General features: G+C 36.7%; 2 protein-coding genes across 4 annotated transcripts; both read left to right on the forward strand.

Annotated features, from left to right (window-relative positions):
* The first annotated feature begins 112 nt into the window (after positions 1-112).
* On the forward strand, positions 113-14,934 carry pug (pug C-1-tetrahydrofolate synthase, cytoplasmic). 3 transcript variants are annotated; one of them, XM_076127091.1, is made up of 15 exons: positions 113-198; positions 4,581-4,779; positions 6,210-6,346; positions 6,964-7,198; positions 7,444-7,555; positions 8,333-8,558; positions 8,889-9,062; positions 10,340-10,505; positions 10,886-11,189; positions 11,772-11,989; positions 12,478-12,688; positions 13,166-13,314; positions 13,627-13,730; positions 13,835-14,120; positions 14,615-14,934. In XM_076127091.1, the coding sequence occupies exons 1-15, from the start codon at positions 128-130 to the stop codon at positions 14,855-14,857; spliced, it is 2,835 nt and encodes a 944-aa protein (XP_075983206.1). In that variant the 5' UTR covers positions 113-127; the 3' UTR covers positions 14,858-14,934. The 3 variants fall into 3 exon arrangements, with proteins under 3 accessions (XP_075983206.1, XP_075983208.1, XP_075983207.1); XM_076127093.1 differs by lacking the exon at positions 113-198 and adding an exon at positions 710-850; XM_076127092.1 differs by lacking the exon at positions 113-198 and adding an exon at positions 4,072-4,230.
* An 810-nt stretch (positions 14,935-15,744) lies between these two features.
* LOC142981260 (putative G-protein coupled receptor Mth-like 1) lies at positions 15,745-19,053 on the forward strand. Its single transcript, XM_076127053.1, has 8 exons — positions 15,745-16,031; positions 16,195-16,368; positions 16,805-16,914; positions 17,287-17,365; positions 17,766-17,926; positions 18,118-18,256; positions 18,516-18,605; positions 18,815-19,053. Exons 1-8 carry the CDS (start codon positions 15,772-15,774, stop codon positions 19,026-19,028), a joined length of 1,227 nt encoding a protein of 408 aa, XP_075983168.1. The 5' UTR covers positions 15,745-15,771; the 3' UTR covers positions 19,029-19,053.
* The last annotated feature ends 874 nt before the right edge of the window (positions 19,054-19,927 follow it).

The raw sequence follows: 19,927 nt of genomic DNA on the forward strand, positions 1-19,927 counted from the left end.
TAATATAGTTTTCCAAAGTTAATAAAGTAACGTCTTTAGGTCGGTATTTGTAAAATATCTCATTCTCTATATTTTTAACACCTACCCTCAATCAATCCTGAACTACAAGAGTTTTTAAATTATAATTATGTCAGTGTTACAAAAAAATAATGGTGAAATTACGGATTGTGCAGCGTCTTTCACATCTAATTTAGTCCAGTTAAGTATCAGATTTTTTTTTACCTTTTTTATTATTATATTCATCTCTGAGATACTTCGAAGCGTGTCGTATGTCTGTCAGTTAATAAACCTTTAAGATGCCTGACTATTTACTTTAAAAAAGTTGTTAAGTTTTTAATAAAACGTGTTGATTTTTTGCATCACATCAAGAATACTGGCAAACATTAAACCGCAATATTTTTTTCTATACTCCAAAAAAAAACTATATTAAAGAGTTTCGTAAAATCTTGTTTACATATAAAGGAATTATGACGTGAACGAACATAATAGAACTCAAGGCCGTAGAACAAAAATGAATTCACTTGAATTAAATTAAATAGACTAGTATTTACGTATTTATATTGCGATCACGTTTACTTTTATAAAAATGAAATAAAGAGTGTATTACGTTAATGAATTTCCGAAAAAGTAAAAATAGTATGGTCATGGAACGTGTTGGACAGGTTAGTGACTACAGGTAGTACGAGGTATCATTAGTATTCAGTATGAATATGTGAAGTATTGTACCGGTGCGCCCGCGCCGGTGTGTCGCGCTGTTCGTGTATTAATTCAGATTCCTGTGTTTATTTTGTGTTAAAATAAAAGTTTACAAAATGTGGGAGTCTCAAGGAAATCTTGATGCTGTAATGGAGTAAGTGAAATATTATACTTTTATAGCTATTAGTATATTAATGTGTATTTAATTACGGTACTTAATTTGTAAATCAGCTGTTCGTACTGTGTTCTATAATTATATTTTAAATACCTACCTATACTTTTATATGTATAGATGCTCAGCTGTTTATTAAGGTAATAAGATAATTTCATATAAAATTATATAAACAGTTTTGTTTTTAACGTTACTTGATAAGACAAAACAGTTTGCTTATCAGTCTGTTAGTGTCAAAATTAGCACATAATATATTTTCCTTTTATTTTATGGTCGTCCTAGCATCTAAAGAAGGAATCTAAACTTCACAAATTGTTTGTCACTAATATTTACAGTGTATTTATAATACACTAGCTGACCCGCGCAACTTCGCTTGCGTCACATAAGAGAGAATGGGTCATAATTTTTTACTTGTACTCTGCTCCTATTGGTCGTAGCGTGATGATATATAGCCTATAGCCTTCCTCGATAAATGGGCTATCTAACACTGAAATAATTTTTCAAATCGAACCAGTAGTTCCTGAGATTAGCGCGTTCAAACAAACAAACTGTTCAGCTTTATAATATTAGTATAGATTTATAATATTAGTATAGATTATGGCCATAAATGAACTGTTAGATCTTATCCTTGATCGACTTAGTTAACGATGTCTATTAACTTGAACTCTTATCATGTAGATAGGTTTAATTAAAACTGACGTTGATTTGCATGATCATTTTCACCTACTCCTAGATGTAAGTATGGGGCCTACTCCTCAAGAGACTTAAGTATCCTAAAATATGGAGAGTTATGTTAATAAATAATTTGTTTTTTACGCATTTTTGAAATATTCTGCTCGATTTTTTCGAGCCTCTATGAAGTAAATACCCTAAAAAACATTTGCACAACCGTGTACGCAGTTGCATTGAAATTTTAATCTATACTAATATTATAAAGCTGAAGAGTTTGTTTGTTTGTTTGAACGCCCTAATCACAGGAACTACTGGTCCGATTTGAAAAAATATTTCAGTGTTAGATAGTCCATTTATCGAGGAAGGCTTAAGGCTACATATCATCACGCTACGAGCAATAGGAGCAGTGAAAAATGTTACAAAAACGGGGAAAATTTAAACCCATTCTCTCTTATGTGACGCAGGCGAAGTTGCGCGGGTCAGCTGGTAAATATATATTTTTGTATGACATTATTTGTAGATAGGGAGTTCATAATAGGGAAATAAATAACTATAGGCTTCATAGATGAGCGACATATAAAATACCTACTTATAAAATATCAGAATATACCTACACAGTAATTCTCCATGTAACATCAATGTAAATCCCCGGAATCTGCGACCTCTCACCTCGCTATACATTTTGTGTCTAACGAATAAGTGCGATATGAAAATGATCTGACGCAAATTATATTATTGACATGGGTGATGTTAATTAAGGTGTACCAGTAAAAACTAGAAACAGTTAAAAGTAGAATATCTTTTTGACTTTGACCTTAGAATATAAATTGCGTTCAGACAAAAAAAATACTTAGTAGAAGTTCTGGTAAAAGATCGTTATTAGGCCGTCCCAAAAAAACATCTAATACTTCTTCTTTTACAAACTTTTTAGGCGTTAGCTTGCGTTATTTATCCCTTGTCCCCCGGTCCCAACCCCTTTTTCTAACAAGGCGGTCGGAGAAAAGGGTGGTGACACTATAATCCACATTAAAAAATTACGTCCTCTAAAACGCAACTCTCCATTCAATTTTTCAATGGGCTATGTGTTTGTATTGTAGTGATAATCATTTAAGCGCCTGACAAATGTCTCATAGTACATATTCAGCCTATGCAAATCAGTTCGCAAATGGAGCAGCTTGAAGACTTGGGCACTACCCTTCACTTCAAAAATTTACCTCGTTACATGCTTATCTCACTGACAGTTTACTAATTAGCGTATACTTTTTAAGAACCACACTATTCTGATGAAGTGCGATCTAGTGCCAAGGTCATGACTACATTGCAAGTTGAATTATTATTTATTTTTTATTTTATTTATTTATTATTGTACTTTTACAATTTACTTTAAACTATTAATAGTTTTATTCATTTTTATTTTATTTTTAACATGGTGTGTAACATGGGGGTCCACTGAGCTTATTCTTTAGATAGTTAATGTATAATTCCAAATTTCTTAAAATCATCAAGCAGGGTATTCATGCATTATTTTACGACCGCTGCTCTTAATAGTTCTATTCCTAAGTTTAGGACAAGGGGTGAATAATCATACGATTTTTTTAATCACAGAAAAACTATCAAGTCATTTTTAGTATACCTATCGGCATATTTTAAGATGTCGTGCTCTGTTACAAAATACAGTCGCGTAATATTCCTTATCTTTAAATACGTAACAGGCGAGCGTCGTTGTGACCCCTCTTACATCAAAACAAAAACAATATTGTTTGTTCATACTCTAGAACCACACAAAAATATGTATTGTTCTATCATTAGAGACTGTTTTTCTATTTACTCGTGCTATTGTATTTTAATTAATTGATTATTTCTTCATTAATTCTATGTTATTCTTAAAATATAATCATGAATTTCATTAGAAGTTTTTCTCTGAGACACACAAGGCAATTTTATCAAGAATGCCTAAGGTTAGTAAGACTTATGAAGTTATCTAGGAATGCTTTAATGCAACTAGAGCTTACTCATGCATGTTTATTGTAAGTGTTGCATGTTATCACAAAACCTTGCAACAAGCATGAATGTCTACTTAATTAATTAATTGAAATACTTACTCAACTAATTGCAGTATTGTCATTTGACTTTCTATTGAGTTATTCGATTGAGATAAGAATGATCATGTGATGTTTACTTGTGAAAAGTGTAAATCTAAACATATTATTATAATGATTGTGACGTTATTATAATTTCCGGGGTCAGTTACAATATTGTCACACCGTACTCATTGAATTATTGCCCAACGGCTTTACCTAAATACAGGGTTAGAATATAAACCTAGCATTAGGGGCGAAATTCTGTTCCTATAATTAGTGGATATCTAAGAGGTTACGAGATTTCATTTTTGTATAGTTCAATGGTTTATCATTTTTTGGGTCATCATAAACAGCAGAGTGGTCAATAGCTCCAGATATAGCTATAGGCTTGTCCGAACCGCATGAAACTGCAAAGTAATGAAACCAGTGAAATTATAGTTATTTTGATAGTAGGTACAGCGCTCTAGCCTGAGGTTATCTGTTAGGGTCAGGTGCGTTTCGAGATGTTTGTCTCATCTCAAAAGATGTCAGTCGGTTTGGAACCGACTACGACAGCAGTCTCACGCTCAAGATGGTCGCACAACCAATTTCGGGAACCGAAGTAGCCGGGTAATCGTCTGATTTAGATTTAAACTGCATGATTTAGTGCCAAATAAAGAAATACAGTTCATTGAACAAAATAATGGATCATGTACTTAATATATTTTTTAGTTGATTCAGAAAACACATTAAAAAACATTCATAAATCAGTTCCCATCATCAGTCATTGTGATTTAGTCTCTATCCTAATATCATAGAATATAGGTACTCGTACTTCTCTCTCTGAACTTAAATCCATATATATACATTGATAACACAATAAAGTAACAGTTAAACTACAACCAGAATTTAATTTAAATTAAGTAATTAAATGGGTAATTTATTGGTAATACTAATTTTAATGTAATATGCGTCCTCAGATCAATCGAGAATGAGCTTCGGCAGCAGGTGTCGGAGGCTCGTACCCGGGTGTCTGGCTTCAACCCGAAGCTGGCCATCGTGCAGGTGGGCGGCCGCGAGGACTCCAACGTGTACATCAGGATGAAGCTGCGGGCTGCGGAGAAGATCGGCATGAGCGCCGAGCATATACAGCTGCCTAGGGACATCACTGAGACTGAGGTAATGAGCATTACCTAAACCACAGATAAGTTAAACTTAGCGGGCTAAATCACACGGCTGCTAAAATCAAGTACAAGATTATTTTCCAATCCAAGTAGTCTTAAAAATATTGACTTATGTTTTACATAATTGTTATCGGAAATGAAGCATTGCCATACTTGTCCTGGATATTATAACTATGGGTTTTCTAACAGACTGGTCTGAAGGCAAATTATGCGTTATGCATATTCATTTGCATTATGAGTAGGAGCTGACAGGCTAACATACCTAATTCCTTTTATGCAAGCTGATGGGTGCTTAGTAATTTGTTTGAAATTGTCTACCTATTTTTTCAGTGCCTAGTACCTAGCTCAAATATTTGCATAGTAGGTATTTGCGTCGTGATATTTTCGTCTTATTTTCGAGGATGTCAAAAGTTTCCGTAGGTATGTATAGGTACTTATTACCAAAAACACTATACTCACGATCACCAATTTCTACAAGTCCTACAAAATTTAATTATACTTATCCATGGTGTCGCTGTGTTGCCAATTACTATTCCTATGAAGATAAGATATCTTCCCTGATGTAATTTACCTCATAAAGGACTCAATGTACTTACTAAATTTAGCCATAAAAATCTACAACGTCTAGAAACTGAGAGCGATATTTATTTGCCATCAGTGCACTTGAACCCTGACATTGTGATAAGATATCTTTTGTTGAGTTTACTTGTTTTCATCATGTCTGATGTAATCTTAATGTTAATATTTATCATCTTTTTATTATCTTCGTACGCATTCAAAATATAATAGATGTGTATTGTAATATTATGCATGTCGTAACTACGTCTATCTGTTACACTTATATGCTTATTTCGTAAAAAGAGAAGAATGAACCTAATACTGAGATTTTTTTAATAATTTATCAATTGAACATTGTTTCAATCAATTGAACATTGTTATAAAACTCAGTGTTCGGAAGATGACCAATAATATTTTTAGTTGGAATGACTATGGGCTCAAACTAAAGAATAAAATAGTTTTATAAAGGAAATATTAACTGACGTTTTCAATACACTTATATAAATTCGCTTTCGCAGTTCCCAGAGATCTTATATTTCTTGTGGTTTTATAACTAGATTGCATCTCGGTGGTAGGTTCCCTTGAAACTTGCCTTGTGTATTAGGGCTTTATTTACATGCCGTGAAATATACTTACTAACTGATTTATTCTTGGTACCTACAGATTGTACTGAGTACAAATTGAACTTCTGCCACATAGTAATAGACAGTCTTCTGCGTAGTTTAGGCGTTACTGTATCTGACAACCGATCACATGGTTATGATTATTTTGAGCCCCGTTTCCAGCCAAGAATAAATATATTTTTTAAATTACCGTTGGAAAATATATGTCGGTAGCCTTTAGCTAAATTAATATTTGTATTTCCAGTTACTGGCGAAGATCACGAGCTTGAATGAGAGTCCCTCAGTACACGGTATCATCGTTCAGATGCCGTTAGATGCCGCACACCCCATCGACTCGCATCTCATAACCGATGCCGTTAGCCCCGACAAGGATGTGGATGGGTAAACTTTTTCTTATCATGATCGACATAAAAAGCTACTTAGCTATATTAGCTAAGTACGTAATACATACTCAGACAGAAGTTCAATCCGACAAATAGCTCAATTGCAATTACAATTTAATCAATTGTTTCAGTTATATTGATAACCCCGATACAGGCTGCGCCTAGTAGGGTTGCCATAGCTTTAAGTAAGATATTGTAATACTAGACTGGTAATAAATGTTTTTTTTAATAGTTACTACTATTAGACCTGCTATAAGGTGTACAGCCCCTTGCTATAAAGGGCGAACCCATAACAAAAATATTAGCGAACTCAAGTCAAAAAATAAAAATCTCACTCGGGTCAACCAGAGGACTAATAAAATAGCAATCATTTGCGATCAGATTTTTTTTGACAGGAATTTTTATTATTACAGTCAACAAACGAATACGAACAATACGCAGTGATTATACAATTATTTTAAGTACAAATAGGCACTGTACTAATTTTATGATTTTCATTTATAAAAATACCTTTGAAAATGTGACAGTGTATGCATATTTTTGACGTCGACCTTATTTCCGAGTCCCGCGTAGCCCTCAATTTATAATTTAAACATAATAAAATTTATTTACTAGATTGAACACAGTCAACGAGGGTCGCGTAGCAGTTGGTGACTTCTCCGGGTTCATTCCTTGCACGCCGGCGGGCTGCGTGGAGCTGATCAAGCGCACGGGCGTGTCCATCGCGGGCAAGAACGTCGTGGTGCTGGGCCGCAGCCGCATCGTCGGCACACCCGTCTCCGAGCTCCTCAAGTGGGAACACGCCACCGTCACCGTGTGCCACTCCAAGACTAAGAACTTGAGCGAAATTGTAAGTTTAACCTTACTAATGAAAAAATAAAAACAAATACATGATTAACAAAACGAGTTAACAAAAATTCAATATTGACCGCTAGAGTAGATTTAGACTAATGCTCACGCATCTATGTATATACTAATAAGAAGTTTACCTGGAGTCCAAATCGCTTCTGCGATTGTATCTTGTTTTCAAAATAAATGTGAAAACACTGGCAATACGAATATGCAATACAATTAATTAAAATTTGGTTGACCCAGACAAAAACAGCAGACATCCTGGTGGTGGCTATCGGCAGGGCTGAGATGGTGCGTGGATCTTGGATCAAGCCCGGAGCAGTTGTCATCGACTGCGGCATCAACTCTATTGATGGTATGTACTTACTACTTAACAATAATAATTTTGATTTCAGTATTTAATATTTAAAAAGAACTTGCTCTTAAGTGAATTACTATATCTTTGATATTTTACGAAGGCATTTTATAGTCCGAACTTCTGTCCACCGGTATTGCCGTTGAAGATCTAGTGTAAAGCATTTTTCAATTATTTTTGGCCTTGTTTTTTTAAATACGTTCCCAAGTTCCTCCAAATCGCCGCCCCTCTTACACACAAACTTACATTTATTTTCCCTAGCGACCGTTAATCAATAATATTAAGTGCAATCATTATTGCAAGAACATAAGCAGTGAAGCAGAAGAAATTAAATTAAAAAATTACACGAACAATGGTCTTCTTGTATCAAAACAACACGGTATTGCAAAACGATGTAAAATATTGATGTTTGTCACGAAAGTAGCGTTTGGATCACAATTGACGGAAGGCGAAGGAAACAATACGATTCGTACTTATCCGGCTATACCGCGCCGCAGTAATCTCGCGACCGTCATTGAAAGTGCTGAAAATTGTGTAAACAATTGATTTTCATGGAAATTGATTTTAGTAAAATGACGACAATTCATTTAATTTTAGTATCAAAATTTGTATATTTTGCCCTCCCTCTGTAATTCAAATGTGAGTATTGAACTGATTTATTAATTTTACTCAATACGATGACGTACTTTCGATATAGTAATCTTAATGACTTCTCAAAGAGAATTAGTCGTTAGAAGCAATAACAGAGAACGATAAGAAGTAATGATATTTGCGTAGATCCGAGTAAGAAGAGCGGCAAGCGGCTGGTGGGCGACGTGGCGTATGGTGAGGCGGTGCTGGTGGCGGCGCACGTGACGCCGGTGCCGGGCGGCGTGGGGCCCATGACCGTGGCCATGCTCATGCGCAACACCGTGCTGGCCGCGCGCCGACAGCTCGACCGCCTGCTAGCGCCCGCCTGGCCGCTCAAACCGCTCAGGATCGCACCTGCCTCTCCACCACCCAGGTCAGTGACATGCTCCATTTTCCAAATATCAATCATCTTATTAATACCTGATGCATGATTGCTAAATTCAGCTGATTACTGTCCCAAAGTTTTATTACGTTTTCATCACAGACGTGTGATAACCGAAAGCAAAAAAAAAAAAAAAATTCAAGAATAAACAAGTCTCGCTCACCGCAGTTAATCTTAGGATGAATCCTTTTCAATTTCGCTGGTCTAAACTGGTTTGGAAATGTAAGAGTATCGCATAGATCAAAATTAAATTAAGTATATTCGGCTGTTTTTTCTAGATTTATTCCTCCGGTATGTGCTTAATATTTGTAAATCTTGCAGCGATATTGTGATCGCTCGGTCGCAGAAACCGAAGGTCATCAGCGAGCTGGCGCATGAGATCGGCCTGTTCCCCAACGAGGTGTCGCAGTACGGACGCACCAAGGCAAAGATCTCACTGTCTGTCATCGACCGCCTGAAGAACACTCGCGGTGGAAAGTACATCGTAGTGGCTGGGTTAGTGCATTTTGTATATTTAGCTGTATATAAGATATTCCATAACTTTGTATTGTCACTTTATCGAGTGTTAAGCTGAGAGTGTGCTAAATAGCGTGTGTTAAGTTCACTCGTTCTACGTTCATTGCTCTCAACTCAACAGTTGTTTGAACAATCTTCGATTCTTATGACAAAGTGAGATAATATCACCCATCATGTAAATAGGTGTTTATTGTCACGGGTATTGTCATTGCTGGCATTGCTGGACCGGTAAAACAATAAAGGAAAGGCAACGGCCACACTTTAGTTGCAATTCTTTAGACAAATAGACAGTGAATCATGACTCGACATGTTCTCAAAAAATATCGTCGACAATAATCGCTAAATAAGTTATCAAGTATTTCTTCACTTAAACACGGGACAGCCGCCACCATGATAGATGTTAATAGAATTTACTTTTGACTCAGCACTGTTGCCTGCCCGGTGCGATAATAACTATATTACTTACTTAACATAAAACATAATCAAAGTTGGCTCAACAGTTAACAATTACTTACAATTTCAACGGATAGACTGATGAATAGAAATTGTCGCATTTCGAGATAGTAAGCACAATAAGTACTCGTGCAACATAAACAACCTCATTAGAATCGACTGTTGAATGTTTCATTATGAGAATTAGGTGGTATTAATTAAAACGACTCGATTGCTTTTACATATTTAAATCTATTGTCTGTTCTCTATGTTTACACGAGGCGAAATAATGTTGTATCCTTATTAGTCGTTAGTAAATAAATACTTAGGTAACGTCGTTAATTACTGTTAATGATACCTACCTACATTTTTTGCGCGAGATTTATCTTTTAAAACTTGAACTACTTAGTACTGTAACAAGTTTAACATTTAATAATTTATACTTTTCCGTTTAACAGATAGTTATAAAAATATTAGTTGGCTGTTACACTAGTTAGCTGTGTTTTCAACCTTCAAAACTTAAATCGCTGATATTTTTAAAGAGTCTTAAGTAAACATAACTGCAATATTTTAAATCGTTTTAAAGACAGGGAGATCTTAAAATTGCCACCGTGGCGCAGTGGTTTAGGTCAGCGCCGCTACCGTTGCGTCGGGGAATCGTTGGTTCGATTCACACACGGGACAATTATTTGTGTGATCTACAAATAATTGTTTCGGGTCTGGTTGTACTTTGTGTCCGACACAAGAGCAATTCAAAGGGCAATTCTTAAAAAAAAAAAATATGTAAAACATTTCAATTAAACAATTATTTGATGTTATTGCAGTATTACACCCACCCCTCTCGGTGAGGGTAAGAGTACTACCTTACTGGGCCTAGTTCAGGCGCTGTCAGCGCACCGCGGGCGCAACTCGTTCGCGTGCATGCGTCAACCCAGCCAGGGACCTACCTTCGGAGTCAAGGGCGGCGCCGCGGGAGGAGGCTACTCACAGGTAACTAATGTATTTTTTTACCAATAAAATTGCCGAAATGGGGTTAAGATGGATTTTTATTTTTACAGTCAGTTTTGGCTTTTTTTTCAAATGATTGGATATCGAAATTGCAATAGTCATTGAATAATTTATGTAACAAGTTTTTTTTTGTTTTTCATTATAATGTAATACTCTAACCCATGATTCGACGCAATGGATGCATACTATTACATCAAAAGAGTCTTATGTGAACGTAACCTAAGTTTGTTTTGAACAGAGACTGAACGAACTGAGATTTTTTGTTTTTTTTTTCCAACTTATTACTGATCCTCAGTTAGACTGCAGCTTGGATCTTTTCAATGCAACTATTTTATTTATTAAACATACTTTGGTAATTTTAGGTTATACCCATGGAAGATTTCAACCTGCACTTGACAGGCGACATCCACGCGGTGACAGCGGCCAACAACTTGCTGGCTGCTCAGATGGACGCCCGTATCTTCCACGAGCTGACGCAGAAGGACGGACCTCTGTACGACAGACTAGTGCCTAAGATCAAGGGCGTGAGGAAGTTCTCCCCCATTCAGCTGAGGAGACTGAAACGTCTGGGGATCAATAAAACCGACCCTGACTCCTTGACAGAGGAGGAGAAAGTCAAGTTTGCAAGACTCAACATTGACACCGCCAAGATTATGTGGAATAGAGGTACCTAAACAGTACTTACTACTTAGTGTATAACAATGTAAAATATCTCTGATGTTTAAAAAATGTATTAATCAATACTCTGAATCCTGACTATCTGTCATAAGTAAAAATGAATTACCGAAATGTATTTACGCGCGTAACTTTTGGACAACTAAACTAAATTGGTTAATTATTTTTGTACTTTATTTGTAACTGTCGAGACAAGGTTTGTATGGGATCGATGGGATTCATGGAAAAAAAAATACGGAATAATTTGGGCCAGTACGCTTATAGTTAACTAATACGTTAGTAAAAACAACTTTACTTGATTACTAACTTTTTGTTCAGCTATAAATACAGGGGTAAACCTATATCACTTTTGAGCAAGAACACATGAATTTAAAAAAAAAAAATTTGGACAACTCACACACGGTTATCTGATTCCAAACTAAGCAGAGCTTGTACTATGGTAACCAGACAACTGATAAACATACTTATATACTTCTAAATACATAGTTATATAGATAAATTTTCAAAATAAATACTCGTGCTCATCACATAGGTAATTTTTTTTTTCATATAATTTTAATAATTTATTTTTAGTGGTGGACCTGAACGACAGATACTTACGTAAGATCACGGTGGGTCAGTCGCCGACAGAGAAGGGTTTCACTCGTGAGACGGCGTTCGATATCTCGGTGGCGTCCGAGATCATGGCCATCCTGGCGCTCGGCAACGATACCGAGGACATCAAGGACCGCCTCGCCTCCATGGTCGTCGCGCTAGACAAGAGCGGCAACCCGGTCACTGCTGACGATTTAGTAAGTATAAACATCAGTAGCTCGATTCTCTACTGGTATCGACTACCGACAACCGACCAGTCATCGAAAAATGTTGTATGAAAAGCTGATCAGCGCCTCTGACGAGTGTCGTAGGAAATATTTTGTACACTCTAAATGCCAAAATTTCGATACTCGACAGTACCCACTGTACAGAATCACGGTACAGTAGTCAGAAGCTTGATACCGAAGGATATCGTGTTATAACCTAGGGTTGAGGAGATCCGATAGGCAGTCGCTCCATGTAAAACACTGGTATTCAGCTGCATCCGGTGAAACTAGAATCCGACCTCAACATAGTTGGAAGAAAGGCTATGCTAGACTGATGCAGTGATTAGTATTATGAAGGACCAAGAAGTACGTCAACAATAATTGTTCCCCGTTTATTCACAATCATTCAACTTTTATAAAAATGTACAAAGGCATCGTAGCTGAGCTTATCTAGAGCTAATTTTTCTGGTATTCTCCAGGGTATGACGGGCGCTCTGCTAGTGCTCCTGAGGGACGCGTTCGAACCCACACTGATGCAGTCCCTGGAGGGCACCCCAGTGCTGGTGCACACCGGCCCCTTCGCCAACATCGCTCACGGCTGCTCCTCCATCCTCGCTGACAAGATCGCCATGAAACTCGCCGGAGAGAACGGATATGTAGCCACTGAGGCTGGCTTCGGATCTGATATTGGTAAGATTTGTTAAAATATGGTCCTTTATTACCTGTTATAATATTGGTGTCGAAATTAAGCTTCCTTTATTTTCAATTTCATACATATAATTTGCTCTTTCAATATGCTTTTTTCTTATGCTAACAATGTGTTCGCTTCGATAATAATTCGTTTTCTTTATCCCTCGATTGTAGATCCTATACTTAAGATATTATTGCAAGATTGTGGTCAGTGGCGTAGTTATACCGTTCGAGGCCCGTGGGAAATTTATCGGATGGGCCCCCTCCTCCCAATATAAAAAGCTGAAATGTATGATAAATAATAAATATTGGTAGTTCGGATTCTCCTCTGATCGGCGGCTCCTGCCGGCTGGGGGCCCGTGATATTTTGCCGACTTGCAACCCTGTAGTTAACCACTGATTGTGGTTTATATTTAAAATAAAATAAGTACCTATATCGTTATTGGTTATAATGAATGCTAAATATACATTGTGCAGGTATGGAGAAGTTCTTCGACATAAAGTGTCGCGCGAGCGGCGACGTGCCGCACTGCGCCGTGATCGTGTCGACGGTGCGCGCCCTCAAGATGCACGGCGGCGGCCCGCCCGTCGCGCCCGGCCTGCCGCTACACGACGTCTACGTGCAAGTACGTATACGTAACATTACTTAGCTTACTCACATTATTGTACAACATTGATGGCCGTTTCACAACTTAAATATTTAATAAGGATAAGTGTGAGATAAAAGATAAACTACATATATGATAAATAAAAAAATACGGCCAATGTATGAAAAAGTGATAAATCCAGCCATTAGAGAGTTTAGATGGCTTTTTAATTAGGTATTTATTAGATCACCTGCACTTAATGTCAATTTTATTTAGTATTCATCAATAGTTCATTCTTAATAAACTGTACCTAATTATTTACTAAACTAATAAAGTGTTACTTGTACTCAGGAAAATCTAGAACTACTGAGCAAGGGACTGTGCAATTTGGGTAAACACATCAGCAACGGAAACAAGTTTGGTGTTCCCGTCGTAGTCGCTATCAATAAACATGGGTAAGTCATAATCCATAACTTAAAGTTTTAGAATATTGAGGTGCAACTGAAAAATCTGTTTTGTATATAAGAAAGTCTTAACCAAAACCGTATCTTGTTTGCAGAAACGACACGTTAGCAGAACTTAATATGGTAAAGGACTTTGCACTCAAGAACGGCGCGTTTAGAGCAGTGCTTTGCGACCATTGGGCCAAGGGCGGGCTCGGAGCCCTAGACCTAGCAGACGCCGTCATTGAAGCCTGCGACTCCAAGTCACAGTTCAACTACTTGTACCCACTGGGCCTATCTATCCCGGACAAGATTGAGAAGATTGCCAAAGAAATGTACGGAGCCGGCAAGATTGAGTACACAGATGAAGTGCTAGAAAAGATCAAGCAATTCACAGAAATGGTTAGTTTGTTTTCGCAGTTAGGCTTGCTTCAGACATATTCGATTCGGCATTAATCGGCCTAACCAGGCACAACCGAATATGTGTAGATAATTGTTCGGGAAATGTTGCTCGACATCGCAGCGATTGAATTTTTAAATCGAATGGTGACGATTGGTCCTGAAGGAACTACTCGGTCAACACAAGCTGATCAAGTGCGGTAATTGGTTTGAGTCGGTTTTGTTCGATAAATATTGCCGAACCGAACATGCCGATCCGAATATGTGTGTATCAAGTTATATTTGTAATTAGTTAACTGTTCAATGCGACAATAGTAAACCTTATAATAAAAATAGTCATTCGAACTGTCCTTCACAGTCTGACAATCTTCTCATAACTAGAGGACCGTAGAAGACAATGTACCAACACATTTACACTACTTATGTACACTACACGAGTAAAGATTCTTAACTAAATATGGGATATAGAGAACTTAATTCCTTTTTTATAATTTCAGGGTTACGACAAGTTCCCGATCTGCATGGCGAAGACTTCAAACTCTTTGACCGGCGACCCGGCTATTAAAGGAGCTCCCACTGGCTTCACGATGCGTGTCAACGGGATCTTCGTATCCGTAGGCGCTGGCTTCGTCGTCCCAATGGTCGGCGAGATCTCCCGCATGCCCGGCCTCCCCACCAGACCTAGCATATACGACATAGACCTCAACACCAAGACTGGAGAAATAGAGGGACTGTTTTAAACGTTTGAACGATTTACGGTGATGGTGGACCAATGTTATTATTAATATATTCAATGTTAATAAAAATATATTATTAATTGCTGTATTTTTTTGCAATGACTATCACAGATTTTTTAATAAGTGAAAAACTCCTCAACTCGCATAAAAAATACCCTTTGTGGAAATGTATCATGCAGCGTGTCCGGGATAATATAATATAGATGAGCAGTTTATTTTTATTTTGGGTGCGATGATTAATATAATTATCGACGTAAGTACCGTTTTTTACGACAAAATACATGTGTAATTAATGCGCGTATCATTGGTAATATAATAGGGGGCGTCAACAATTTTGTAGGTGCGAATCTGTTCATGAAAATTCCATAAAATCACATAGAAAACCATGAAACGTGTTGGAATTAATATTAAAACAACAATTAAATTTAACTCGATTTCCAACTTGTTCCTTACATGCTTATACCTTTATTAAGCGTATAGATAAATTTCACGATTACCTTTCTATTAGTGTTATTTGTGTTATAAAATTTTACGGATTTGACGTATAGCACTCATTATCTTTGTGACAATAAAACTGTTTTTGTACCTCTTGTATACAATTAACTAGCTTAAACACAATAATAGATTAAATTATTATGATTGTGTGTAAGTGCACATTTTTTCCTATTTACTAAAAAGGGAAAAATAGATTGTCCCAAAAGTCCCGACATGAATAGAGGACACCCCCATAGTAAACATTGGTATTTTATCGGACACACTGTCGATTTGTCATCTATCACCAGCCTCATAGATCGTATATTATATTTCTGTTTTTGTGTTATAATAAAAACTCCCTGTGAATCGTTTTTCGACAGTCAAAAGTGCTGTATAATAATAACAAAAGTGGTTGACTCAATCAGACAAAAGAGGAGTGCAAAATGAAGATAATACTATATATTTTTATATTGACATCGATAAATCAGACTTGTGCATTATCAGACGCTAACAGATGCTGTTCTTCGAAACAAATGCTAATTAGAACAAGAAACACGTGTTGGGACCCAACCACAAATGTTACCAGTCCATTAGCGTTCAAGTGTAACCACACATTTATGTACTCAGCAAATTCTTTCATAATTAACAGCGAGGACGAGATATCATTAGTATTTGGAGATGATATACTTGTAAAAATCCATACGTAAGTACACAATTAACCCAAATTCATACTAAAGTAAGCGCCTAAGGAACAAGAAAACTTTAACCAATGAAGATAGACAAAAGCACTGATTTTAATTGAATTGTTTTCGAAATATACTAGTATTTATACACAGGGTCTAATTCTCACGCACCAACTTTTTTAGATTCTGTTTAGGAAATAAGATCAGGCCGGATAATAGAACAGCACCAGTGGCGATAGTATGCGAAGATGGAGAAAAAGAAGTTTATTACACATACGATTTGACAAAGTTAATGATACCCTCGGTGATATTCCTATTTCTGACTGCGTTAACGTACTCGGCGGTACCAGAATTAAGGTGAGCTACATGACAATTTAGCTCGTATATTTCATTACTTTAATTTCAGCAATTTTGTTAATTTTACAATTCAAGCTTAAAACAATCCCGCACTAGTAATTGTCTAACGGATAACGATACAATTAATTTTGTTGTTGGTGCAATAAATGTATGCGCGGTTTTAACGGGTATCGAACCCTGCCCACCATCTGCACTGTGTTTACCTACTAATTACCACAACGCCACGAACGTTGACAAACAAAAAAAGTGGACACTAAAACAACTTGATGAATGGACACCTCCCCACGCCTATAATACTAAAATAAAAAAAAAGATTAAGAGCATCAGAATCTGAGCACATTTAATTATTGAATAAGGTACCTGCGGGTATTAAGGCCTGTCGGGTAATAAGGCCTAAATAACAAAAAACGTACGAAATACAGTATATTTTTTTCAGAGATGTTCAAGGAAAGTGTATAATAAACTTCTGCGCAAGTTTAGCTACTGCTAAATTAATAATAATATTGACGCCTTTGGTGGCTGACTTGAAATCCTGTGGCGCAGTAGGTAAGTAGAATGTAGACCCTGAGTATTATAGTAGTGGTAGATAATTAGTTCTATTTGTCAGCTAGACTGACAATAAACAGAATATAAGTCAGTGTTATTTAATACAAGATTTTAAAGTTAACACTTACAGATACTTTTCCTTCGCGTTACAAAGCACTTCGCTTTCAGATATCTGCAAAAGCAGGAAACTCAGCCTTTCGCACTCGTGCAATATGTTTAAAAATAAAATTGGAATGTAACATTCTTGGAAATACTTATATACAAATAGCAGGTTCCATCTATCTGTTAGCACTTGGGTTGTAAAAACACTAAATAACACTGTTAAATAATCGTAGATTCTGAAATGTTGTTTACTTATTGTTTCTGTTTCAGCTATTCTGGCTCATTACTTTTTCATGGCGGCCATGTTTTGGGCCAACGCTACATCGGTACATGTTCTGCTAAGCTTGAGGTGAGATGGACTTTTTAAACTACTATTGCAAGCGTTTGAAGGCAGTTTAATGAACTAACGCGGGTTTTAATTCTTATCTTTCTTATCTTTAAATGGTACCGGTAGAACGGGGCTACTTCTGAATACAGGGGTAACTTTCAGATGGAAAGAAATGGGATGTTTAAGGTCCGAGTACACTATTTGAAATGCTACAATTTTATTCATAGCGATATTTGGTACCAAGAACCGGAAAACTGAACTCGTCTCTCTAGCTTTTTATGCGAGCCATTTACTTATTTCTGTAATCAAATTAACCAAAAATTTTCCGAAGGTTACTCTTTTTACGGTACCTTCTTAATTTTCATAATAAATTGACTTGGGATTCTTATAGTTTTCTCAAAAATTATTAAACTTATTTCAGGCGCCCAACATCTCCAGACTACAGTTGGCATGCATTTAAGTGGTATTTTTCATACGCTTGGGGTAGTGCCACCTTGCTTACCACTTGCGTGTGCATAGTCAACTATCTTCCAGGTAAACACAAGAAACCTGGGTTTGGAATTCAAAGCTGTTGGTTCGCAAGTAAGTATAAAGTGTTATTTTAACAATTACTATCTACTAATAGCTTCGAAGACTAACCCTCTTATTCATAAACACACTATAAACCTATTTTAGTTAAAAAGCTACTATAATATGTTTTCTCTTTTTCATTTCGCTAAGGAGTGAAAGAAACAAAACCTTTATAAGCTTTAAGTTATTATTCTAAATTTCAGACATAACTCAGCAGTGGTACTACATGTACAGCATCATGTCTATACTGCTGGCTGCCAACTGCTGTATCTTTATTTACATATGGTTAGTTTTATTTCGCCAGCCTTCCTCTTCGGGTCTCTCCAAAGCTTTAAAATACAAGTAAGCACATTATTTCTACATGCAGTATAATCTTACCTTTGAATCTTGTATGACATTACATACACATAATGCTTGCGATGAAAAATTTTGGTGGGCCTGAGTTTTTTAACTGAAATGCGACGACCGGACCCAAAAGTACCCACATCGCACCTTTCTTGCGTCTTATTGTTCAAAAGGACTCCAATCAAGCAGTGACAATTTTTGATTAATATATTACTGAACTGATTACATATGGGTAATTGGATTTTATTTGCTGCAGGTTCGTTATGACCGTACGACTAATTTTTTTAATGGGACTTCCATGGATATTCGAAATCTTGAGCGCTAATTTCAGACCGCATATAATTTGGTTTGTATCTTTACCTAAATTATTCAAGTTATACCCTAGTATACTCCTGGATAAGTTACTTTAACCCTTCGACCGCGACTCGGCAAATGTTGACAAAAATATAGCGTCATGAGCACGTTCTGATTTGTCGAGTATAGCTGACCGTGGCGGTCGAAGGGTTAATTATATTATTGTTTGTCATTAATGGATGATTATTCTTTTTAATACAGGTTTATCACGGATCTATCGACCAGCCTTCAGGGAGTATTTATATTTTTATTATTGGTTGTATTCCGTCGACGTGCGATCAAATATATGTACTATCGTGGCTGGCTCAAATGTGTATCTGGCTGGGTAGAAAACATCCTTGCTGTAGGCGATGATGAAGAACAGGTCGTCCAGCCCGAAGATGAACCAATAACACTTGGCGATAAAGCTATTTAGAAATAAAATGTTTAATTTTAACTTAAGTAGGTACTATCAAAAATATAATTGAATAAAACAGATGCAATTATCATTTTATTGATCCTATGAATTTGATTCAATTGACAACATTTCATTTTTTTAAGTAACATATATTATCATTTTATTCTAAACTAGATGTGAAATAAAGGGACCCATATTTTTTATTTTTGTGATATTTAGTTATTTTCATTCATGATTTTCACTTTGAAAATTGTTTCACTCTAAACAGACGTAAGTGCCAAATGACGTCACATATACGGCGGAATAGCATAATGCCTTTGCCTCACAAGTCACATAATTTTGAAAACAAAAATTATAAATGTCAATGTCTTGTCAACCTGGCGCGTCTAAAGGTAACATTCGGTTCTTAGCGACCGCGACGCGCGACCGCGACCCGCGACCGCGACCGGGTCGCGCGACCCACTGCTTAGTATGGATTTATATGGAGTACTAAACAAATCTAGCGACCGCGACGCGCGACCGGTGGGCGCGGCTAGAGAGCAGAGTGGGTCGCGCGACCCGGTCGCGGTCGCGGGTCGCGGTCGCGCGTCGCGGTCGCTAAGAACCGAATGCTACCTTATCGTATTATTGTTTGCTTACAAATACATTAATTGTTTTATAAGTTATTATTTCCCGTTCTTCGTTATTTATAAGTCATGAAGGTATCTGAAGGATTCCAAGTTGCTGATAGTGGGAACCTGCCCATAGTAAATTACTTAATGCTTTTGGAAAATATGCACGAAAACATACTTACTTATGCATTACTTTGTACATATTTTCTGAAGAATGTGAGAAGCGTAAAAGAGACTCAGGACTAATCCTGAATTATTGTGGTAAACATCAGCCTACTTTAAATGACTACAGCATATTTAATTAAT

The sequence above is a fragment of the Anticarsia gemmatalis genome, chromosome 19, assembly GCF_050436995.1.
Source record: "Anticarsia gemmatalis isolate Benzon Research Colony breed Stoneville strain chromosome 19, ilAntGemm2 primary, whole genome shotgun sequence".
Taxonomy (NCBI): Eukaryota; Metazoa; Arthropoda; class Insecta; order Lepidoptera; family Erebidae; genus Anticarsia; species Anticarsia gemmatalis.